The sequence below is a fragment of the Lactuca saligna genome, chromosome 8 (assembly GCF_052625555.1).
Source record: "Lactuca saligna cultivar CGN05327 chromosome 8, ASM5262555v1, whole genome shotgun sequence".
Lineage (NCBI taxonomy): Eukaryota > Viridiplantae > Streptophyta > Magnoliopsida > Asterales > Asteraceae > Lactuca > Lactuca saligna.
In genome coordinates this window covers 198996202-199022368 of record NC_136424.1, presented here as the reverse complement: position 1 = coordinate 199022368, position 26167 = coordinate 198996202, and the positions used below count along the sequence as shown (strand labels likewise).

Below are 26167 nucleotides of genomic sequence, written 5' to 3'. Positions count from 1 at the left end.
ATGGGTAAATGATGTCTGTTTGTAGTAAGTGTTGTATACATTACACAAGTCTGTTTCTTTTTTGGTATGAATAAATTGTAAGTAAATGACCATTTTACCCTTTTATTTATAAAAAATGTTGAATAACAAATGATTGTGTATTTGACAGCTGTTGTAAATTATGTTTGCCTAGACTCTAGAGTCGGTGCTAAATAGATAAATATACACTATTGTCTGTTTGTTTTTTATGGTTAACGTTTCTTGTAATTTTCTAAATTTGTTTACTATTTTCTCAAATTAATTTCATCCTATCATTGCAAAATAATCGATACAGGAGAATATAGTTTTGGTTTCTATTTTCCAAAGGCTCTCACCATGAATAACTGAATTGCTTGGTTGTAGTGTTCATTTGGTTGAACTAAAAGCTGCCAGTGAACTTTTTGCCATGAAAGCTGGAAGTAATGATAAACTGTAACAAGGTATGTCTGTAAAATAATATTCCTTTATTTTTATCATGATTTCAAATTTTTAGAGTTTTTGAAACTTTATTTTTTTTATATAAATAACTGATGTTGTAACTTCATTTTAATAATGGTGTTATCATCATAAGTTGTCCTCGAGTAGATAAAATAATATTCCTCTTATGTATCTTTTTAACAGGAATAGGTCAAAGGGCAACTAATGTTGAATCATCAAATCAAGAAAATGTTGATCTTCTAATGTTGTTCTTTTACAGGTGGATGGCATTGGACCTAAAGTTGGTTGCTGAAATAGGAATAGTGGGTGGTCCAAATGTAGGAAAAAACATGTTTTTAAGTGTTATTAGTGTTGACATGTAGTGTTGTTTGACATCTAATGTTAGGTAACTTTCTTGACATGTGATATTTTTTTGAAATGAATTATTGTTCTTATGTATGGAATTTTATTTGGTATTATCATAATTTCAATATGTTTTTTAATTTGAAAATTAGTAATTCTATAAAAATATATATATATTTTTTAAAACTTTAAAATTATGACACGCAAAAAAGTGTGTCATCTTCATTTATGACATGGCCTTTCTTGATAGGGGCTTTCTTGATACGTGTTGCGTGTCATTAACACGTGCGTCGTAAGGTTACGACACGCGAATGCGTGTCGTCTTCCTTTATGACAGGGCCTTCCTTGATACGCATTGCGTGTCGTAAAAGAGCATCGTAATTGCGTGTCGTAAATGAGCGTCGTAAATGCGCGTCGTCTATAGATGACGCGCAAAAGCGCGTCGTCTCTCTTTATGACATGGCCTTTCTTGACGCGCATTTGCGCGTCGTCTGAGCCTTTTACGACGCGCAATGAGCGTCGTAAAAGGCTGTTTTTCTAGTAGTGTGGCTAACCGGCACATTGATTAGGTGGTAAATGACATTAAGAGTACTAAGTACATTTACATGGTTATTCACACCTTGTTTGAGATCCTCGATCTCCCAGTCACAAACTTGAAGGGCATATCGAGATTTAAACATGCCAATGAAAAGTTCAACGAATCTCAAAAGAAATCTAGGAATTTCAATTCATTTAAAACATAAAATGTCTTTTTCGTTTTTCATGGTGGAAAATGGTAAATCATCATTTACCTACCTTCAAATTATTTGCAATTAGATTACGACATCCCTCTTTTAAATTGTAAATAATTGTGTTGGGTCCTAGCCCTAAATTTTCATTTGGGTGTTAAATTGGGGATTCTTATCTAATCTAAATTTTGTCCTTTTCACATGTCTGCTTCAAACAACAACGCTTCTGGCTCAACCCCTTCCGTCTCATTCTCACTCATGAACTTGTGTGGGAGGGTGATATTCGACGGGTCCAACTTCAATGATTGGATCCGAAACATTCGCATGGTCATCCATTACAAGGACAAGGAGTATGTTCTCGACAAGGAGCTGAAATAGGTTAATGTGAATACTGCTACTCCCAAAGAGATTGTTGCCTACGAGGCTCATGATCGAGATGCTATGAAGGTTCATTGCATCATGCTCGCAACAATGACTGCTGAACTCCGAAAGTCCTACAAGGACTACTATCCATATGAAATGCAGCAAGATTTGATGTACAAGTACCATCAAAGTTCCAGGCAGGAACGATATGATATCATCGCTGCAATGATCACTACCAAAATGAAGGATGGAGAGTCCATCATGGCCCACTTGCATAAAATGCAGAGATACATGAACCGCTTGTTGAAGTTAAATGTTAACTTTGATGAGGAGTTGGTCATAGATATTATTCTACACTCCTTGCCTCCTTGCTACGACCAATTTCGTAGGACCTAGCACCTGAACAAAGAGGATGTCACTCTAAGCAAGCTTCAAGGCCTGCTGAGGAATACTAAGAGTAGTCTAAAAGTCAAATATGTTGCATCCACTCCTGTTGCTGCCCCTGTTGTGGCTATTGGGCAAGGAAAGGGGAAGAAGAGGAAGGCTCCTTCAAAGAGCCACCGCAAGGGAAAGTCCCAAGATGGTACCTATTTTGGTGGAACCAAGGCTGGTCCCGCTGCTCCCTCTTCAAACCCAAAGGATGCTGATTGTTTCTACTGCCACGACAAAGGGAATTGGAAACAAAGTTGCCCGAAGTATCTGTAAGATATCAAGGATGGGAAGATAAAAACCATCTGTCGCAAGTATTTATACTATTCATTCTAATAACTCATCACATGCTATGTCTTGGGTCCTCGAAACAGGATGTGGTTTTCACATTTGTTCTGATTTATATAATCTAAGAAGTAGGGATGTGGAGCATGAGAAGATAAACTTAATCATGGGGAATAGGAAAGCATCGTCTGTCACCAAGATTGGAGTTTACTCTTTAGTGCTTAGTAGTGGGTTAGGATTAGATTTACATACTGTTGTTATTCGTCAGAAATGACACGAAACATTATTTCTTTTCATGGTTTGTATAAACAAGGTTTTAGATTTTCATTTAATAATAAAACGTGTTCTATTAATGCATTCTTTAATGGTACTTTCTATTTTGAAGCATTGCCTTGTTATGGTATATATGAAACTGCGATGGTTATAGACAACTTAGGAAATGATGTGTTGCATATCGATTCTTCCAATGGTTTGGATAAAGCATGCTTGTGGTATTGTCATCTTAGACATGCCAACAAGAAGCGTATCGCCCAACTCCAAAAGGATGGAGTGTTGGAGTCATTTGACCTTAGGGACGATGACACGTGCGAGTTTTCTTTACTTGGAAAGATGACCAAGTCACCTTTCACTGGTACTTGTGAAAGTGGTGAGGGTTTATTGGATCTCATACATACCGATGTATGTGGGCCCTTTAGATCCACCATAAGGGATGCAAACCGCTTTTATGTGACTTTTACTGATGATTATAGTAGATATGGATATATCTACTTAGTCAAGTACAAGTCAGAAACCTTTGAAAAGTTCAAGGAGTTTAAGAAAGAAGTGTAGAATCAGCTGGGTAGGAAAATAAAGATGCTCCAATCCAGTCGAGGTGGTGAGTATCTTAGTATCGAGTTCCACGACTACCTCAAAGAATGCAGAATTGTTTTGCAATTGACGCCACCTAGGACACCGCGGATGAATGGTGTGGGTGAGAGGTGCAATCGAACCCTGTTGGATATGGTTCACTCCATGATGAGTCGAGCTTCGTTACCTATCTCATTCTGGGGGTATGCCTTAGAGATTGCCGCCCAAGTCCTTAATCTAGTCCCGACAAAGAAGGTTGCCAAAACACCTCACGAGATGTGGATAGGGAAATCTCCCTCGTTGGGAACATATCAAGGTTTGGGGTTGCAAGGTTTTCATAAGATGAGAGACTCACGACAAGCTCAAACCTCATAGTGAGCAGTGAACTTTCATCGGCTATCCACAGAAGTCCTTTGGATGTCTCTTCTATAGACCGAGTAACAATGTTGTCTTCGTTGCGATGAGAGGGGTTTTCCAAGAGCGAGAAATCATATGTCAAAAGGATAGTGGGAGGCAAATTGATCTTGAAGAGCTTCAAGAATCAAGTGAAGAAGGAACCTCTAACACTGGCACTCAACCCGAGGAGGAAACTCCTGTTGAACCAATTGATGAGTCCTTACCTCTTAGACGTTCCAATAGAGTTAGTGTTCCACCCGTGTTTTATGGTTTTCATATTACTACATAGGGTGATACGTTTATTAGTGATAGTACACTAGTAAATTTGGATGAACCTAACAACTACAAGGAAACCATGGCAGGCCCGGAGTATGCAAAATGGAAAAAGGCTATGGATAGCAATATTCAGTCCATGTATGACAATCAATTTTGGAACTTAGTTGACAATGTATCGGGTCGTAAGACGGTCGGATGCAAATGGATCTTCAATAAGAAGACTGACATGGATGGGAAAGTACACACATATAAGGCGCAATTGGTCATGAAGGGCTTTACTCAAACTCCCGGAGTTGACTATTATGAGACCTTCTCGCCAGTGGTGAATATTAAATCTATAAGGTTTATGCTAGCCATAGCTGCATTTCATGATTATGAAATATGGCAGATGGATGTCAAAACCGCTTTCATTAATGGGAATTTGGTTGAAGATGTTTACATGAGTCATCCAGAGGGTTTTGTCGATGCAAAGTACCCGAATAGAGTGTATAAGCTTGAGAAATCCATTTATGTATTGAAACAAGCATCTTGCTGATGGAATCTTTGTTTTGATGATAAAGTCAAAGATTTTGGTTTTTGGAGAAGCGAGGATGAGTCCTGTGTGTATGTCAAAGCCAGTGGGAGTATAGTTAGATTTCTTGTATTGTATGTGGATGACATACTACTCATAGGAAACGACGTCCCAACCTTGCAGGAGGTTAAGTCCTGGTTTGGGAAGTGTTTCGCTATGAAGGACCTGGAAGAAGCTGCTTATATTCTTGGGATAAGAATATTTATAAATAGGAGTAAAAGACTAATAGGACTTAGTCAAAGAATTTACTTGGATAAATTGTTAAAACATTTAGCATGGAGAATTCCAAGAAAGGTAAGTTACCAATCCAAAGCAATACCAAGCTGAGTAAGTCTCAAAGCCCGAATATAGAAGCCAAGATAGCCGAGGTGAGCAGCGTACCTTATGCTTCTGCAGTTGGCTCAATCATATATGCTATGACTTGTACTCGCCCTAATGTGACCTTTGCTTTGAGCATGGTCAGCAGATATCAAGGGAACCTCGGTAGAGCGCATTGGACCGCAGTAAGAATATTCTTAAGTACCTTCGGAGGACTAAGGAATGGTTTCTTATCCTCAGTGGGAGTGATAACTTGAGAGTTCGAGTGTATAGTGACGCCAGTTTTCAGACCGATCGAGATAATTTCCGATCTCAGTCGGGTTGGGTCTTTACCCTGAATGGAGGAGCAGTAACTTGGAAAAGTTCCAAGCAGGAGACCGTAGCTGATTCAACATGAAAATCGGAGGACATAGCAGTGAGCGAAGCGTCAAAGGAGGTGATATGGCTAAAGAACTTCATTGGAGACCTTGCAGTTGTACCGGTCATAAAGGAACCTATGGAGATTTTCTGTGATAACGAAGGTCCAGTTGGCTTGACCATGGAGCCGAGGGATCATGGTAGATCTAGTCATATCGACAAAAAATATCATTTCATCAAACATCGGGTAGAAGAGGGGCTCCTCGTAGTTAAGAGGGTATCGTTAGAAGAGAACCCAGCAAATCCCCTTACGAAGGGACTGAGTAGGGTTAAACACTTCCAGCACACTAGGAGCATTGGGCTGAAGGACGATATTAGTTTTAGTGATTAGATGGCCTTTGGAAACTTGTAATAGATAAATTGTAATTAACATTTGATGATTAAATAAAGGAGTATTATTTATGAGTAAAGTTACTATCTTGTGTTAATTATTTACTATTGTTTCACTTTTCATGTTTTGACTTCCTAAATAATAAGATTATTTAAACTATCCACAGTCGCTCATACGTTGGAAGTAGGTATTAAAGAAGACTGTCATGAATCAGCTTGTAGATTGTCTAAGTGTTTAGATAGATAAAAAGTTTGTTGCAACGTTCATGAGTGCTCTTGAAATAATATTTGAGTATTGGATTAAACCTGCGCTCACATGAATCGCTTCATGGAATTTAATCACGAGTGATTGTGAGACGATAATATCATATAGTCTTGAAACCTAGATATATGAGTTGTTGTTTACGAGTTGGGTGTGCATTGATAATGCGTAAACGCATCAGTAACTTGATGTTATAAAACGCATTGTTGTGTACGATTTGATGAGTAAGTAGTACAAGCATATAAGTCGAAGTTTATCTGTTCCTTTTATCATATGAGGGTAAAAGCAATATCTTGCTCCCCTCGATGATTTGGTTTGACTTATGTGTCTAGAATTATCAGGACTGAATTGATGTGTTCAATTAAGTTTTATGTCAGACAGATCAGAGGTCAAGAAATAAACTGTTGGACAGTAAGTATGACTAGTCATGTGATTGTCCACATGATATTTTAAGAACTAAGGACTATACGATCCCTTATCTAAAGGACGTGTTAGAGTTCGACAGTGGCTTTTGAGAGCTACGATTGCTAATCGGATTTTGAATTCATACTTGAATTTATAGTTATTAGACTTATCCAAGTGGGAGACTGTTGGATTAGGTGTCTAAGCCCATAACTATATTTGTTATGTACTTGACCCGGTTGTAGCATGGTCATTTTGGGTTGCCTTCACCAGAGCAACTTGATTGATGAATAATGGAGAAAGAGGTTATTATGGTTTATTAATATATTATATGAATAATATATTAAAGGAGAAATTATATTTGTTTAATTAATATTGGTCAAGAATTAATTTTGTGGTCAAAAGAGATTAATTAAACTAAGGGGATTGATATTGTAATTATGTGATAGTTGCAATATGGGCTGAGGAACCCTAAAGAAGGGATGGACAAATTCTATGGGGAAGCCTACATAGAAATCATCCATAGGAGGCCTTCTGGAAGGATCTTGTGGACTGCTTAAGGCCTAAGTAATCTAATTAGGGTTTTGACTGAAACCCTAGCAGCTCACCTATATAAAGCACCACATGCTTCACAATTTTGGCTACCACTTGAACCCTAGAGATCATAGAGCCCACTTTGAGCCCTTCACCTCTCTCCAAGATCTTCCAATTGATTTTGGTGTTTGTGATTCATTAGAGGCATCGCATTTGAGGTGCTAGGTCTCTCAAAAGCTCAAGATCTTCAAGCAACAATCAAAAGTAACATTCTTACTAGTTTTTTAATGTTGAGTTCGTTTTTGTTGTATGCTAGATTAGGGTTTGCAAACCTTGGATAATTATTGCATGTACAATTAGAAAAACTAGATCCAAGCATTAGGGTTTTCATGTACACCATAGGATTGATGTATTGCTCATAACCCAACACATACAAGCATAACAAGAAATTGTCACGAAGACAACTATCAACCTCTAACATAATTCGGTGGTCCGAAATTGGTGCCTTCGACCCACGAGTATAGTGAAGGAAACTCACCTCTCGATCGATAATCAACTACTGCTGCTCTCACAGTCAGCTACATTGGTGTTACTCCACACATAGATACTCATACAAGGCAAACCTTTAGTCTACCCTTCAAAACCAAGAGTTGACCAAAAGTAAACCTTAATCACAAGTCAACGCCTAAGGTCAAAGGTCAACATTCCCATCAGCTCACCCTCGCGTTATGACCTGTTCTCTAGTCACATCGTGATAATGGACTCGACCCAGCCTCACTCAGCGAGTCGACTCGGTCACAACCCATCCAACCAAAATCCTCAGATTGGGACAACCTGATTTCTCATGTCATGAGATTCCCATTTCTCATGTTGTGAGACATGTTCTAACTAACTTTGAGCATTAATCTCTTAATCCTTTAAGACATTCTTTGGGACCTTCCAGAGGACCTTCCTCGACTCTAAGGACTATAAAAACCGTAGCTTTTAAGTCATGCATGTCAATGCATGACTTAGATACTAACTAGGTCAAAATAAATGTAATAAGATCAAGACTCATTCTTGGAGTCTAAAACCAACACTAAAACTCATATACAAAGCCTCATATGCAGAAGATATCTCAATGATCCATAAAGTTGCCAACCTTATGGATCCCATGCATGCTACACAACCCAACCATACAAAGAAAGCTCTAAAACCTAGATCTAGCATGTAAGAGGCAAAAAGGTAAGAGCTTTATGACTTATAGAGGTCCAAAAGCTCAGCAAGACCAAGAGGTAGAAGCTAGATTGCCAAAATAAAGCACCACAAGAGTCCTTTTCCACTTTAATGGACCAAAAACCACCAAATAATCTCTTCAAGGTCACCAACAACGGCCAAAGGTCTCAATAAGGTCGAATCTAGGGTTTTTAGGAAGTTATAGAGTGAGAGAGGCTGAGGATGGGAACTATATCTCTCTCATTCCATTAAATACTAAAAAATTAGGGTTTTGGGTGATCAGCCTTTGCTGATGTTGTGAGGCCTCATGCTCTCATCATGAGATTCAAGAATGCGGGTTAAATGATCAATGGTCACTCACGCCGTGACTACTATGGCTTACGTCGTGACCCTCCTCCAAAATATAAGAATTCAATAAATTAAGTACCTCAAGGATTCGGATGCTACAACATAGTTATTGCTTCAGAATTGAGATTCATATATATATATATATATATATATATATATATATATATATATATATATATATGTGTGTGTGTGTGTGTGTGTGTAAATACATCTTTGCCTCTCTTCTTGAAGGATTGATGAATATGTTGTAGAAACTAGAGTCAACGACTTCATCATTAAGATTTGGCCACGAGTTACTTTGAATGATTCATCTAATCCCATGAGCATTTGAATAAGCCTATGATATTTAAAAAACTTCATGATCTCAACTCCAACAGCACAAGTACAAGAAGGAATAACTTGAATCAATCATAATTTATCCCAAACTCGAGCTAATTTGGTAGTATGTAGCAAAATCGTCATATCCTTGATTGGTAGAATATAGTTGTTGTTGAATTTGATAAATTAGTGCTCCATCAGCTTGCCCATACGCTGATTCAATTCCTTCCAAATATCACAAATAGTTTGAAGGAATAGAACACTTTCAGCGCTATTTTTTGTGAAGAGAGTTCAAGATCCAACTAATCACCATCGAGTTGGCGCGATACCAATCAGAATATTCAGGCAAAGAAACAAAAGGTTTAGGAATCGAATCGTCTACAAAACCGAGTTTATTCTTTATAGATAAGGAAATAATCATCGATCTTTTCCAAGCAATAAAACCTACTCCATTAAAGATGTTTGAAACAAGAATGGAGCTAGGGTTATCAAACAAAGCAATGAACAGAGGATTAGATGAATGTAATCCAAATGTTGGATCAGATCCGAAAAAATGAAAATCAATTTTGATTGTACGCTCTGATACCATGTTAGTGTTTAAGTTTGAAAGAGAAGAAATGGATGAACTCATTACATCATTGAACTGAATACACAGACATATAAATATACAGACAAATACATAACATCTTGTAACAAACTCTGCCAGCTAATCTAACTACCACAATAAGAAATTACAAAAATACCCTTGACTTAAGTTAACTTCACATTAATCAAACAACAACAAATTCTTATTCAATCGATTTTATACATTTTTTTGTAATCAACAAACCCTTTTTAACCATGCAATGGGTTAGCAAATAATAGAAAATATTGGCATTAGAATTTGGCAAGGAAAAGTTGTTACACGTGAATGAAGGATTGCTAGTAGTTTCTATCGTAAATAACTTGGAGTTGAAATAGGGCTAGTCGTTTACATTTGTATTTATGATATCATTTTGTTGTAAAGTTGTAGGTGGAGAGTCTCTCCCTTGTTGAATGTGAATGAATGCAATAACAAGTTTTAGACATTCCATTATCACTAGCCCATTGACCCTTTATCTTCTCATTTCCTTCTAGTAACCTCCTAACACAATCCTAAGTTGTCTCATTTGCATGTCTAACTACCACAATCTTTCTTCCCTCAAAATTCTGTTAATCATTATTAGTCCCAGTTTATTTCCTAATTGCCGCATTGATATAATGTTTAGTAATATTCTATCACATGCCGACCATCAACAACCTTACAATCTTTAGAAAACATACCACTCGGTAGGTATGTGTTAAATTTAAATGCCACTAGCTAAAAGGAGTCAATAGTAATGCTACATAGTTAGACAACTTGATATCTAGTTTTATATTTTATTAATATAATTGTTTATTTATTTATTAAAACCCTTGTGTAGGTTAAGCTACCATGTCATATGGCCCAAAAGATCCTACTACCTGTCACCGATAAGACCTATGTTAGCACAAAATAAGGTTCAACTAATCTTTATTTCCCTTTTTAAAAGAAAAAGAATCAAGACCTCAGATCTCGTCATCCCCCACATACTTGAGTATTACTGATTACTGATAATTACAGACTACCACACCCCACCACCTTCTCCTTTCCCCGTTTTTCTAGGACTAATTAACAAATTATTTGACAAAATTTGCATTTGGAAACATATTTGGTATGTGTCTTCACACTCTGTTCCCTTTTTAAAAAATACTCCAAGTTTCAAATAATCTTTCTCTTTCTCTCTCAGCACAAAATCCAGAATCACTCGCAATAAACACACTAAAAACACTCGAGTGTGTAATCTGATCTCTTTTCATTTACATTCATGTTTTCTTGCAGTTTACTTGAGTTTCTGTTTGTTGTTCTTCACTGAAATCTTGAAAAAAGGGGATCTGGGTGTTGTACTAAAATACCTTACTTTCCATCTGGGTTTCCAAAGATTTTGGGGAAAAACCCAAAAGAGTTAAAGATCCAACGAAATCCCTCATTAGGGTTCATTTCCACAGATTCTTGATTTATAAAGCTTCAATCTTTTCCCACGAAATTGATGGTTAAGTCATCAGGTTATAAAATGATAGGAAGCAACGGTTTGTTCTTCCCGATACTTGGATTTGCGTCGATTATTGCTTTTATTTTTCTGTCTTTTGGTGATTTATTGTCTGTAAAATACAAAAACGAGATCAGTTTGAGTTTTGTGGAGAGAAATGGGACTAATTTCGTTGTCGATGATCAATTGTTTTACATCAATGGATGGAATTCGTATTGGTTTATGGACCATGCTGTACACGATCATAGCCGCGCAAGAATCAGAACAATGCTTCAAGCCGCTGCTAAAATGGGTTTGACTGTTTGTCGAACTTGGGCTTTTAATGATGGCGATTATAATGCTCTTCAGATTTCCCCTGGACAATTTGATGAAAGGGTATTTCAGGTATTTGATTCTTTTTATTTCTATTATTCATTTTGGATTTTGGATTACGCAGATTGTTTATGTGTCATGGGTTTTCACTGACTCTTCGTAATTTGATTATGATGATATATGATTTGTGTTTGTAGTTTTCTAGATCGTAATTTATGATGAAATCATTTCAAGAATCTTTTTGATGCTTCACACATTAATAAATTACATAAAAACTCTTGAAATTTTGTTCTGTTGAAACACCATGTTCATGTTTTATTCATGTGGGAAACTTCCCACTTTTAGCAAGTTTCATGTGCCATTAAACATTAGGATTAAAATGAAAGAAATCATACTTTTATTGGTTTGTTTTTTCAAAGTATAATGCCCTAGTAAAAACAATTTGGAAAGTATATTGTTGTAATTGGATGAATTTTTACAAGTGCAATTCCTTAATAAGAAAAAAAATCAAAAATACATTGTTGTAATAGAATGAAATAAATGAGAGTATGTTGCTACTTCATGCATTTAGCCCTAAAGTTTATAAAAGAGTTAGGATTTTTGTTTTATGTTAAAGGTGGTATCTTGATAATTATTTATGTACAACCACTAGCATTGATTATGTTTTTCAATATCTTGATGATGTCATTTTTGTTATTTTCTTTAAACCTTCATATCAATTTTTGTTTGTAGTTGGAACACTTCATAATGGTAGGCGTTGGATGATGTCACTAAGTGAATAAGTCATCGATAAATCATATGATTTTTTTCATCTTCCGTTGAATATCATATTTCAACTCTTGTGGGAAACATTCCAATTTTAGTAAAATTCAAATGTCATTAATAAGTTAAGAAAAGCATACTTTGACTCGAAGCCTATTGGTGATTTTTTTTTATCTTAATTCTTATTTTATATTACCATTAATGGCTTTGTTCTTTAATTTCTAAAAAATATTGTGTTTCTTTCCATAAAACACCCTAGTTTTAGTTGTTTCTTAAGAATTGTGTCCATCATCTTCTATAATATCATCTCCACTTATGTGGGAAACTTCCCATTAAGGGAAAACGCAAGAAATAGCAACATACTTTCATTTTTTTATTTTATGTTTATTATAATAAAAAATACTTCCATACTTTCATTTATATGTTTATTATAGCATTTTACAACAATGAAAAATGTTTTGTATTTGAATGACACTGCTATAATTGAGTAATGATGTGATACGAAGAAATGAAAGTAGGAAACTACAATAAACAAACAAATAAACATACATTCCTATTTCATGCATTTACACATTCCATTAATAGCACCTTCCATATTCCACTAAAAGACAAAAGAATAACCAATGTGAAGTCAACGAGTTCTTTCATCATCAAACGATCACTATTTTATTTTTTCCATTCGTTTTCCTATAATGCCCTCATCATAGTTTTTTTTTTATATATTTTGACTTTTGATGTCATTAATTATATAATGGATGTTAATTTTAGGCATTGGATTATGTCATTGCTGAAGCCCGAGAAGTTGGAATAAGACTTTTATTGAGTTTAGTCAATAACTTGGATGCTTATGGTGGAAAGACTCAATATGTGAAATGGGCATGGGGTGAAGGTGTTGGCTTAAGCCCTTCTAATGACTCATTCTTCTATGATCCATCTATTCGCATTTATTTCAAAAATTATGTCAAGGTACTATTTTAAATTCCTTTCTCTTTATCTATAAAATTTATAAGGTTCGACTTTGTCATTTAGGTTTTTGAAGGGTTGAATGCAAGAAATAGCAACACTATAATTTATGTGTCTAAATATTTAAGAACTTTAAATTTATAAGAAAATAAGAAAATTAATGAACTATTAAAATTGAAATGTTTTTTTTTTTATATTTTAAATTTAAACAAATAATTTAAATAGATAAACAAAATAATTAATAAGCTTTAATTTGGGAATGTTGAAATTAGAAGGTAAGTCCATTAATGAAATTGATATCTATTTATTAGTATATTTATTTTAATTATTACATTAAAATATTATGTGGAATTTAATAGAATAAAAAAAACCTATAAAATTACATGTGGAAAAGAATTAATTCAAAATAACCAAAAAATGACATGTGGCAAATTGAATGAGAATGTAACATGTGGCAAAAAAACCTTCATTTATTAGAGTAGATTTTACTTTAGAGAATCTACCAATTGAGGCAACGTCATCCATATACATAGTTATTTTCAGTGTTGTAATTAGGTGATTTTTGAAAGAATGATGTCCTAAAAAGTCAAAACAATTAAAAGGGTGTGAAGGTTAGTCAAATGTCCAAAATACCCCATCAAAATGACAGAATGCAGGAATTTTGTAGATCTAGACGAGTCACGAGTCAAGTGGCAAATATGTAATTTCATACCGAAGTTTTGTCAAATAAGAAAATGATCCTATTAATTTTCGCCTCCTAAAATGAGAACTATTTCATCTTTCATGACAAATAAGAAATGTATTTAACGTTTTATTTTTGTAGTGACAAATTTAAAACGTGATTCTCGACATTAAAACTATATTTTTTCTTTTCAAATCACTTTTCACATAAAGTAAAAATTACCTATTTGCCCCTTGGCACCATTGAGTGATTTATCTATATACGATTAACTAGTCTTAATTTTTTTTAGTGAAATCTCTGATAAAGTCCCAATATTTTGGATCAGTTTACGGTTTAATCCCAACTTTTATTTTTTGAACAGGAAAGTCCTGATTATTTTATATTTTGCCCAATTAACAAAACATTCCTTATATTTTTGTCAACAAAAAACGAAAGATTATCGTATAAAATTAAATAATGAGGACTTTTTTGTTCAAAAAATATAAATCGTAAACTCAAAACTGACCTAAAGTATTGGGATTTTATCGGAGATTTCCCTTTTTTTTATATATTATAATTTTTTAACTATTATTCTTATTAAATTTTTTTAGACTATTTTAACAAGAAAGAACACAATCACGGGAGTCGAGTATAGAGACGATCCGGTCATCTTTGGCTGGGAATTGATCAATGAACCCCGATGCATCACTGACCGTTCTGGTGACACGTTGCAAGTAAGCCGAATAATATTTTTGTTCTTTTTCCATTAAATGTTCTTTGAATAAATAATGTTTTGAAAAGAAAAAAAATATTCGCGAAAATGATGGGAGGAAAAAAAAAAAGAGAGAAATTTGTAACAAGTTAAAAACTTCATTTCCCTGACTTTCTTTATTAAGTTGTTATTTCTACATAAGTCAAAACTCCTTGTTTCTTTTTTTTTTCTCAATAAATTTGTAGCAAGTCAAAAAGAAACATCTATATATATAGTATATATATTAATATATATATATATATATATATATATATATATATATATATATATATATAGCTTACATTATTTTAACTACATAACTACAGGATTGGATAGAAGAAATGTCAAGCTTCATAAAATCAATCGACAATAAACATTTATTAACAGTTGGTTTGGAAGGATTTTATGGTCCTAAAAGTCCCAAAAGAAAAACCCAAAATCCTGAATTTTGGGCTGCTGACATGGGAGTTGATTTTGTACGCAATTCTGCACCCTCAACAATCGATTTTGCCTCGGTTCATATTTACCCTGATCAATGGTAACCCTTTCTTTTTTTTTATCATCTTTTTTCAAGAATTGTACAAATTATTTTACTTTTCATTAGATAATAAAGAGTAAATTACACGAATGGTTCCTAACTTATTTTTTTAACTTTGAAGGTTCCTAGTGTTTGTTTTTGTTATGCGTTTGGTCTCTATCTTACCTAAAAAGACTATTTTGCCCTTGATTTTTTAATTTATTTAAATAAACACACCCCCTCATCTTACTTTACATACCCCATCATTTTTCCCTATTTAAATAATAGTCTTTATAGGTAAGACAGGGACTAAGTGCGTAACAACAACAAACAGGAGGGACCTTTCGAGTTAAAAAAATAAGTCGGGGACCAAGCGCGTAAATTACCCCAAACCAAAGGGACCATTCGTGTAGTTTACTCTTAGATAAATAAGAAAAAAGATCGGAAGTAAGATATGAATACCATGGTTTCATAAAAATGCATAAAGAGATGCTATAATACACAAATATTATGAAAGCAAGTTGTTAATTCTTGCATTTAACCTTTTTATAAAAGGTATTTTTTGTAGTGATTAAACAGTTCTACATTTTCTGACACTCGAAGGAAGCCGGTTTTATCGGTTGATATCTCAAAAAAAATATACTAAGGAAAAAAAAAAGGATAATGTATTTTTACCATTTACCGATTTAGTCATGGAACTATTGTTTTTTACTGATTTAGCCACCAAACTATAATTACAATAATCGTAAAAAGATAGTTCAATTGCTAAATCGATAAAGTAGTGGAAGTTGGATGTGTTTTTCCTTTTTTTTTCAAAACCATGTAACAAGATAATTAGGTTGCTAAATAGATAAAATGGTGAAAGTAACAAGTGGTTTTTTGTATTTTGCCCTCAAAAACATTTCAATTTTAATGGGACAAATGTTTGGCGTAGAGCTTTTAGTTTATTCTTTTTAAAAGCTCACAAAAACATAGGAGCTTCTAGCTTTTATTTTAAACAAAAAAACTCTAAATCCCAAAAGTTACTTAGCTTTTAGTTTTTAGTTTTAAACTAATATTTAAATTTAAAAGCTAACAGCTATTTTTGTCAAACACATCTATATAAATAAAATAAAAGTTACTGTTTCCAACTACGAGCTAGTTTTCAAAACATATCATTTATGTTTCAACGCTACAAATTTAGTTTTGACAAAGAACAATTCGGGCGTGTTTGGTGTAGAGTTTTTAATTTTCCATTTTAAAAGCTCGCAAAAACACATGAGCTTTTACTCTTTATTTGAAACAAAAAACTCAATCCCAAAAGCTACTTACCTTTTACCTTTTAGTTTTAAACTAATTTTATACATTTAAAAGCTAACTACTTTTACCAAACACTTCCGTATAAATAAGAGTTACACAACTAGTTTCGTGTAACATATCATTTATGTTTTTCAATGAGACAAATATCGTATCAACAAATAACATTTTATGTAGGTTTAAAAACAAAAGTCTCGAAGGAAAACTAAAATTCGTAGCGGATTGGATGCACTCTCACATCGAAGACGGGGACAAAGTGCTAAAAAAACCCGTAATGTTTACAGAATTCGGATTATCGGATTTAAACAAAGGGTTTGACCCTTCACAAAGAGACGAATTTTATAAAATTGTGTTTGATGTTATATATGAATCCGCAAAGAAAAAAGGCGCGGGTGGAGGGTCGTTTGCATGGCAATTTTTGGTGGAAGGAATGGAGGATTTTAATGATGATTTTGGGATTGTTCCATGGAAAAGAGCTTCAACTTATCGGATTATAACCCGACATACGTGTAGGTTAGCAAAGATTCATGGAGTTGGTATGATGATAACACGAAATATGAAGAATATTTGTAAGGGTAAATGGTGAAAGGAGGTTGAAACTTTGTGATTTTGATGGAAATAATTGAGTTTGGAGACGTGAAGTTTGAGGGTTTAGTTTAATAGGTATATCGTTATGTATACTTGTTTGATCATACAATACTTAATCTATAGAAAAGGGATTTTCACTATAAGGCTCTTAGCTTTTAGGCTTATAAAAAGTTAGTTTATCAATGTATTATGAATTTTACAAGAAAATTAATGCGGTCAATGAGTTTGGTGGACCAGTCTGCATTGAATGCAATTTATACCAACATTTGTAGTAGAAAAAAAGTCAAAACTTGTTAAATTGCAATAAACTAAAAAAAAATGGTGTAACCTACTTTTATTTTTTATTTCTTTCTCTATTTTTCTCCAACATTTTCCCGTTTATTCCTCCATTTTGGGAGATATGAATAGTATTACACCAAATATGTTGTTATACTATTTATTTCTTCTAAAATGGAGATGAATTTTGCATTATTGGTTTTAGTTCTTCTGTTTATATATTTATATATTTTTAATTTATTTTTACCTACTAATTACAGTTTAAATATAATATTTAATACTTATAATATTTTGTTATATATTAAATTATATTAATTAATTATAAATATAAAGTTTGTTTTTTATTCATCAAATTCATATAAAAATTTGAATACATATTGAAATTTTAAAAACGACAACATATTTTACAAAAACTTATAATTAAAAATGTGTATGTTTAATATTTATATAAATGTATGTATAATATTTATTTAAAAGTATGTATGTGTAATATTTTTTATAAATGCATGTATAATATATATATATATATATATATATATATATATATATATATATATATATATATATATATATATATAAGTTTATTATAAATATAATCTTTTGTATTTAATATTAATGTAATGAAAAAATATAAATTATATATTTATTGAAATTAAATTAGTAGATAGGTGTTTTTGATAATCTATATAAGTTAGAATAATGGAATATATTATGAATATATTTTTTTTGTAGTAAAAATGAAGTAAAAAATAAAATAGGATTGAAGATGAAACATTTTTTACTCCAGGGGAAAAATGAAGGTATGTTTGAAATGGTTTTAGATATCCTATTGATATTTTTATAAAAAATCAACTTATAATTAACTATTTATAATCAGTTTTTTCGAAAAATAATATAATTTCAACCAATAAAAATATTCTAAAAATTAATTAAAGTATATGGTAAAATGGGATGTATCTTAACCTTTTCTAAAATGGGTTGGCTAAAATAAAATGGTTTATAAAGTAGATTATGCACACCAAAGTACCAAAAGCTTACGCACAAACATATCTAAGTTTTGGAACTCTCGTAAATTTGCACTTGTTTCTATTTCTCCATTTTTAATTTTAAGATTATTAACGAAATTAAAAATATGTTGAGAGGTTTGGATTTGCGAGAAACAAGTACTAAACTCACCCAAAATTTTGTTTGGTGCAGAATGATACTTAAATTCATTGATAAAAATAAGTATTTTAAATTTAACATGTAGTAATTTTATTAATTTTTAAAATATATATTTGTTTTTTTAATTGAATTATTATAAGGTACTAGTATTTTGACAATTATTAAACATTCAAATTAAATTTCTTCTATTTTCCATAAAATATATAAGATTTAAAGGATTCTAATCAAAATGAGTTCTTTTTCTGTAAAGCAATAAATAAAATAGGAATGTAGATTCCCAACAAGCTTAAAGGATTATTTAATGCAAATTAAATGGTATCAAAAAAACTTTTTCAAGCTATGTACTCACCCAAAAACTCATTAAAAGGATCAAATCAAGTGAAGAATACAATTTGACACACAAAATATGAAATTACTAAAGCTTGTTATAGTGGACTTCGAAATTGCTAAAGCAAAGATTGTTGCATAAAGTTTGTACCATAGACAAGCATTGATTTCAAGAAGACATATACCCAATTTCCACACTATAAAGCATTGATCCAAGTTTAAGAAATAACTAAAAAAACAGCTATGCTAATAACATTAAACCCTCGAATCATTTTGGCATTTCATCGAACAGTTGTACTACAGTACTACAATGGAGCTCACACACGCTTTACTAATCTGGGAGAAATCTTGGAAGGAGATTTAGCAACAATTTTTTCTTCACCCACCTTTCTCAATCTCTTCTTACCCTTTGAAAGTGTCTTAATCGGCTCCTCAGTCGCTGTTTTCTGACCACGAGTCCTTGAAGCGATTGTAGGCATCTGAGACTCAACAACTTTAGAGCTTCTCGCGGGGCTTTTCTTTGTATTCGCAACGAGATCAAACTCATCAGAAAGCTTCCTCACCGGAAACTTCCTAGCTGACATGTTCTCCTCAACCTCATCATCATCCTCGTCAACCAAACCCAGAAATCGCCTCTTCCGCTTGTTAGCTAACGGAGCTGGCGGCGGCGACGGACTACGTTCAAAATCAGTGCTTTGCTTCTTTTTCGCTGATTTTTCGAAGGATTTAGAAATGGGTTTTTTCTTCGACGACGAAGGGCTTATGGACTCCTTCTTCTTGATTGACTCCTCGATCTGGCTCCGAAGCTTCTCGACGTTGCCTTCGATGCGCCCTTGAAGACGATGGCGCTTGAAGTTCAAGCCACCCATTGACCAGTGAGCTTCTTCTGCCCACGACATTAAAGGGTCTGTAACAGAAACTGGTGGGTCGACTCGGTAAGAGTTGTACTTGATGTCTGTGTAGATCCGTGGTCTTGGGAGGCCGCTTCCGTAAAACTTTCCGGGACCTAAAGCCACCACCATCTCTCAGATCTCTCTGTAAAAGCACAAACAGGAAGCAAATATATATATATATGGTTTTGTAGCGATTAGGTCTAGGAAATGAAATGGAGATGTCTAAGTGACGTTTCAGATGGATATGGCATCTTATAGATAGTGATTTGGGGGTTTTTATGGCGGGAGGGATATGGCGCGCCAAGCATTTTAGGCGGGACAGCAAGGTTTTTAGAGTTTGGGGGCGCCAAGGTAATAATGCGGAAGTGGGCCAAGTTGGTTTGCAAATAAATACAGTATTTTTTTATTTTTTATTTTAATCTTTAACTTTTATAATAAAATTGAATTTAATGAAAAACACATTTATATTTATATTATACTAACCGTTTACATGTGCCAAACCTCGGGTGAAAATAAAGTTTTCCGAATATTAGTTTCTTTCATAAAATTATTTTTCTGTTGTGTGAACAATTTTTTTTCCAGCTATTAAGCTCCATTAGAAAATTATTACATGTAAAACCTATCAGTAGTATCAGAGCATATGGTTGTCTAACAACTGATAGTACATTGCTTGAACTTGAACAAAACCCGACTTGAAGAATTTGCAGAATTGTAATTCTGTCGCACCACAACGTTGTGATCCTCTTCTACGATGTGGGGATCTGATGATCCACATTTTTTCTTCGTCCTGTCACGACATAGTGAACGCACTATTCAGCGCATTTGTTTGCTTAATTCAAAATTGATTAGGATAATTACTCCAGTTAATATTATTGTAATTATTTAAAACCTGAAGATTCAACTTGGTAATATGATATTTTATATCTTAAATTTGTGAATTAACCTTATGATTTAATTAATTTAACTAGTTAATTAAAAGATAAAGACTAAAATCATAATTGGTTTATTTTAAATTAAATTAATTTTATATTGATTTCGAAAATTTAAAATTAAACCTAGTATTTTAGAAAAGTTTTAAAATACAGCTTATACTATTTGTATACTTAAAAGTTTGTTATATTATATGTATAAGAAAAGTTAATCGAATCGCTAGTACGTTTCATTCACGAAGTCATACTATAAAGGGAGTTTAAGAAAGCGGCATATAAAATAACCGACATTAGGTATCCACTCTTACCCATCGCTCTCTTTTATGGTGGATGGTCGTTAACCGAACAGATTTTATAGTTCATAATCTCATTATAATTACAATGATAAAATTTAACTAAATCTTTATAAAATCTCATTCTTAATTACTTTAGGAAAAATGTGAAAAGTATGTTAACCCATAAAAAACGCGCATCATGTTTTATATGTCGTTAGTGGAGCGTGTGTGGTTAACCGACAAACTAATAGGGACTATAAAGAGATATGATGGGCATCTCGAAAATTATCATTTTTATGGAGCATGTGTGGTTAACCGGTACATCAATGTGAGATGATAAAGGACATCAAAGTTGTCAAGCGGCTTTGCATGGTTATTCACATCGCATTTATGATCATCGGCATCTCAGTCATAAAAGTGAGAGCATAATCTGAAATTAAACATGTCATTAATAATATTCAATGAATCTCAAAATATTTAGGAGTTTCATAAGATTAGAATTGGTAAAAGCTTTACCTGCCTAAAATAGATTCGAATTTGATTACGGTAGTTATCTTCAAAGTTCGAATCGCAAAATATGGATCATAGCCTTAATTTAAATTTATGGGTTAATAATTCAGGAGTAAAATCAACTAACTTGAATTCTCTTTTTTTATCCTACTTTTAAACTTCTTATGGAGATAGTTATTGTCACACCCCCGAACCAGACGGCGGAAACGTCCGAGGGCTGTTGTGACTCAATTGAATACCATCACAGTGAATATACATGAAACATAACATCATTCATCATCATGCATTGAAATAGTACAACTGGTAGTGTTTACATTTAGTATATTGTTTCAAAACATTACATTCCCAAAAGTAGATTGTTCGATACTAGTTAAACAAACAACATGACATCACTGAATACATTTTTCCTTTCGATTTACCTGTTACCTGAGAATACAAGCATTTTGAAAAACGTCAACATATGAAATGTTGGTGAGTTCATAAGTAATGTTTGAAATAAAACGTTTTGTATTGTTTTGAAAACCACCAGAAAATCCGATATTTTCTGAAAATAGTATCGTATAAAAAGTGTGAAGATCCGTAAGTATGCTTGTTTGTTTCTATAAATGTAAGAATAATTGCTAGACTTGGTATGCATCTCGCAGGTGTATGTATTGAAAACCCTAGGAAAACCCGATGTTTTCCTAATACTTTGAATTCCGCGTTATATATTTTGTTATACCATTACGACGTGTGTATTCGATAATTCCAGGTGTCATTGGATTAATTATGGTTTGTGAATCGTTATAAACACGCATTAATGAAAACGACTAGTTTACAACCATACAAACGATCCCTTAGGCATCGTCCGTATCATTCACTTAATCCAACCACCCCGACTTCTCAAAGCCTCACAACCAAGGAGAAAAGAGGGTGTGAAGCCCCCGATATTTCCATAGGTTGTTCAAGGCTATCGTGAATGCGAAGGGCCCTTGGCCCGACTCGCATTGGTGAATTCTCGACTTTGTTGGCAGTACCAAAGGACCCTTGGGGCCCAACAGCACAAAAGCCATTGAAAGTCCTTTTACACGAAATTAGGTCATATAAGACCCAACGACATGTAAGCGAGTTACCTTTGGGCCTAAAGATCATGTCATTGGACTAGCTAGGCCCAACAAGCACGATTTGAAACTTTCGGGCCCCAAGATGGTGTATCGACGTCTGGTGAATTCTCACATGTGTATTGACTTCTGGTGAATTTGCGCGTGTGTATTGACTTCTGGTGAATTTCCGCGTGTGTATTGAAGTTTCGCCGTGTATTAGTTTTTGATTCGTGGTTGATTCGAGACCGAATCAATTCGTTTGATAACGATTTTGGTGTTGAAGGTGTATTATATTTCGTCGGTAGTCGTGGTACTAGTATTTTATCATAACAGATTTATTGGTTAAAACATTAGGATTTCTTTTTGGAGCCCCTTTCTTTTGGATAAATTTACAATTTTGACCCTTTGAATAAAAGAATTTCTATTTTAGTCCTTAAACCATTTTTCTTGACATTTTAGTATCAAAACTTGTTGAAAAGGTATTTCAGCTCAAATTTATTTGAAAAACAGTTTTAGTCCCTCAAAATGAAGTTTTCTCGGTTGAACCCTCTATTTTCGCAAGTTTTACACTTTTGGCCCAAAATAGAAAACTTTTGCATCTTTGGTCCCTTTTAAATATGAAAAGTATTTTTAACCCTTGAAATGGACTTGGAGCACTAGTAGTCCCCTGTTTTACAGAAAAGTACAGTTTCAGCCCCTCTAATTTGAAAATCTCGCAAATTGGGCCTTATTGGGCCGAAATGTTCATTTTTGGCCCATTATGCTTAAAATTTTACATTTTAATCCTTCAAGAGAGTATATTTCCAGGAAATACTTTGTTAAAACTGTTTTGTTCCATTTCAACCACCAGAATTCATATTTTGTCATTTTGGGCCCTTTAATTTTATGTTTTTAACATTTTGAGTCCAAAAATGGGTTTTTAGCCCAAAAATGTTCATATTAACCAACTTAGTTATTTTTCTAGAAATCATTTGTGTGTAATAATATGTTTTATACTTGTTTCATACAACCTAATTTAAATCTTGCCTTTAAGGACTTTTTGACTAGATCCAACACCACAATCTCATAAAAACATGATTATAAACATACAAATCACACAAAGCATACATATACCTATAGATCTACACATTTTCTTGTATCCCCCCCTCCCCCACAAAACTCATAAAAACCGAAAAATAGGGGGTATGAAGCTCACCTTGAGTTGTAGTTTCGGTTTTGAAGAGAGAAAATAAAAAAATTTCGACCTAGCAAGTCTCCTTGGTAGATCTCGAGTTTAGTGACTTCTAAGGTGCATGATCACAAGTTGGAATAGATTTAGAAGAGATTTTTTGATGAAATGAAGTAGCTAGATCATGGATTAGTCATCAACTTACCTTAGATGATGTGTTTGTGGGAAAAAACTCCTTGAAAAAGCTCTTGATTCTCAAAACTTTTGAAGAAGGAGGGAGGAGATGTTCTTCAAGACTTAGAGAGAATGGAATGAATTTTTGTGAGTGTGTTGTGTTCGGCCGAGAGCAAGAGAGAGAGAAAGAAATAGACCTTGTGGTGATATGTGCATGGAAGTATGAGATAGGTTGCATGGAAAACCAACATGCAAAAATGAGGTGGCTATGAAAGTCAACTCTCCCTTTTTACATGGGCTTGGGCCGAAATTTGAGGAGAAAAAAAAATTGTACTTTATTGACCCTAAGCCCATACTAGAGTTAAGTTGAATGATTGTTGGCCCTATAAAATATAAGTGTGATTTTTATACTTGTTGGGCTAGTTTAGGTTAATTATGGTTCATAATGGTTCATATAATTGATTTATTTCATTCTAGGCCCAATATGGCCCAAAATGTTGGAAATAAATGAAAGTGGGTCCAATTAGAGCCCATTTAAAGGTTCTAAGCCCAAGATAGTCAAGTTGGAAGCTTATTGGCCCATTGGGCCCAATAAGGAAGTCCTAGTCCAAAATGGACCTACACAAGAACTTCTAGGGTTTCCAATTACTTGTTGACTATTTGAAATGCTTGTATGGTGTACTTGATTGAAATTTTTGTTGCCATGAAGTAAGCATCATACATGCTCTTAAGTTTTTGATTCATAATTTTACTTAAGTGTTGAAATTACAAGACACAAAATTTCTAGTTGTGACATCATCCCCCCGTTAAAGGGAATTTCGTCCCGAAATTATGTTTGTAAGCTAGATTTAAGAATGCTAGAATAGGTGAGGGTACTTTTGCTTCATTTGGTCCTCGCGTTCCCACGTGAATTCTGGTCCACGCTTTGCGTTCCACTGTAGTTTCACGATTGGGATGTGACTTTGCTTAGTACGCTTCACCTCCCTGTCCATGATTTCAATCGGCTCTTCCACGAACAGGAGATTCTCGTTGATTTCGATCTCGTCAAGGGGAATGACGAGTGTTTCCTCTGATAGGCACTTCTTTAGATTAGAGACATGGAACACGAGGTGTACACTGTTTAGCTCTATGGGTAGTTGCAGTTTGTATGCCACTGGACCTATTCGGGCGACGATTTCAAAAGGTCTAATGTATCGTGGGTTCAGTTTTCCCCGCTTCCCAAAAAGAATAACTCCTTTCCAGGGTGAGACTTTTACCAGTACTCGATCCCCGACCTGAAATTCTAAGGGCTTTCGCCGTTTATCGGCGTAGCTCTTTTGTCGGCCGCGCGATGCTTGTAATCGAGCTCTGATTTGAATGATCTTTTTCCGTGGTTTCACGAATGATCTCCGGTCCCGTTAGCGCTTTGTCCGAAGTGAGTGCTCTGGCTAGCTGGGTATCGCCCACCTCAGCCCAACATAACGGTGATATACACTTACGCCCGTATAATGCTTCGAAAGGAGCGACCTTGATGCTCGAATGGTAACTGTTGTTATACGAGAATTCGACTAAATGTAAATGGGTATCCCAAGACTTCCCAAAGTCTATCACACATGCGCGAAGCATGTCTTCGAGCGTTTGAATGGTTCGTTCACTTTGACCATCCGTTTGTGGATGATAAGCAGTGCTCGTGTCGAGGTGAGTTCCTAGTGCTTTCTGGACTTTGAGTTGATGGTATCTGGACCGTAGATCTATCTTAGAAAAATAACTAGCTCCTTGGAGTTGGTCAAATAGATCGTCGATTCGTGGGAGTGGATAGCGATTTTTGACAGTGAGTTTATTTAACTCTCTGTAATCGATGCACATTCTAAAAGATCCGTCCTTCTTTTTGACAAAGAGGACTGGAGCTCCCCATGGCGAGTAACTAGGTCAGATGAATCCCTTGTCCAAGAGTTCACTGAGTTGGCTGGACAAATCCTGCATTTTAGCAGGAGCTAGCCGGTAGGGTGATTTAGCGAGAGGAGTTGCTCCTGGAACGAGGTCAATTCGGAACTCCACTTGTCTCTCTAGGGGTACTCCAGGAAGATCTTCAGGAAACACGCCTGGGAACTCACGTGCTACAAGAATGTCTTGATCGTTAACCCCTTCCTTGGTTTTATCCACTATGTGAGCCAGGAACGCCAAATTGTTCTTTCGTAGATGTTTCTGTGCCTGGATGCACGAGATGAGGCGAAGGTTCATGCTAGGTTTGCCTCCGTAAATTACTAGGGTTTCGTGATTGGGAAGGTGAAGGCGAACGACCTTCTCGTGACACATAATTTCGGCATGGTGGGGGCTTAACCAGTCCATGCCGATAATCACATCAAAACTCCTAATGGAAACCGACATTAAGTCTATTCGAAAGACGTGTTGATTTAAGGTTAGGGTACATCCGGTGTAGATTTCCCCAGTGGATTCGGCTTTCCCATTGGCCATTTCCACTGTAAAGGTTTCATTGAGCTTCTGGAGTTGTTGTTTTAATAAATGCTTAAATTTATTGCTTACGAAACTTCGCTCCTGTAGCACCTGGTTTCCGGTATGTGAATTTTATTTGAGCATTGCCCTATTTTAGCCTTGG

General features: G+C 34.4%; 2 protein-coding genes across 2 annotated transcripts; one reads left to right on the top strand and one right to left on the bottom strand.

Annotated features, from left to right (window-relative positions):
* Positions 1 to 10469: 10469 nt before the first annotated feature.
* On the top strand, positions 10470 to 17009 carry LOC145010755 (mannan endo-1,4-beta-mannosidase 2-like). Its single transcript, XM_078969283.1, has 5 exons — positions 10470 to 11307; positions 12766 to 12963; positions 14233 to 14355; positions 14699 to 14910; positions 16363 to 17009. The coding sequence occupies exons 1-5, from the start codon at positions 10924 to 10926 to the stop codon at positions 16769 to 16771; spliced, it is 1326 nt and encodes a 441-aa protein (XP_078825409.1). The 5' UTR covers positions 10470 to 10923; the 3' UTR covers positions 16772 to 17009.
* A 1761-nt stretch (positions 17010 to 18770) lies between these two features.
* Positions 18771 to 19685, bottom strand: LOC145008143 (uncharacterized). Its single transcript, XM_078966757.1, has one exon. The coding sequence runs from the start codon at positions 19560 to 19562 to the stop codon at positions 18858 to 18860; it is 705 nt and encodes a 234-aa protein (XP_078822883.1). The 5' UTR covers positions 19563 to 19685; the 3' UTR covers positions 18771 to 18857.
* Between the last annotated feature and the right edge of the window lie 6482 nt (positions 19686 to 26167).

Excerpts from the sequence above, each read along its gene's own strand:
- LOC145010755 (XM_078969283.1), top strand. The coding sequence starts at position 10,924 with ATGGTTAAGTCATCAGGTTATAAAATGATAGGAAGCAACGGTTTGTTC. Across the intron at positions 12,964-14,232 it reads ATTTCAAAAATTATGTCAAG|ACTATTTTAACAAGAAAGAA; the intron begins GTACTATTTTAA and ends AAATTTTTTTAG. Across the intron at positions 14,356-14,698 it reads GTTCTGGTGACACGTTGCAA|GATTGGATAGAAGAAATGTC; the intron begins GTAAGCCGAATA and ends ACATAACTACAG.
- LOC145008143 (XM_078966757.1), bottom strand. The coding sequence starts at position 19,562 with ATGGTGGTGGCTTTAGGTCCCGGAAAGTTTTACGGAAGCGGCCTCCCA.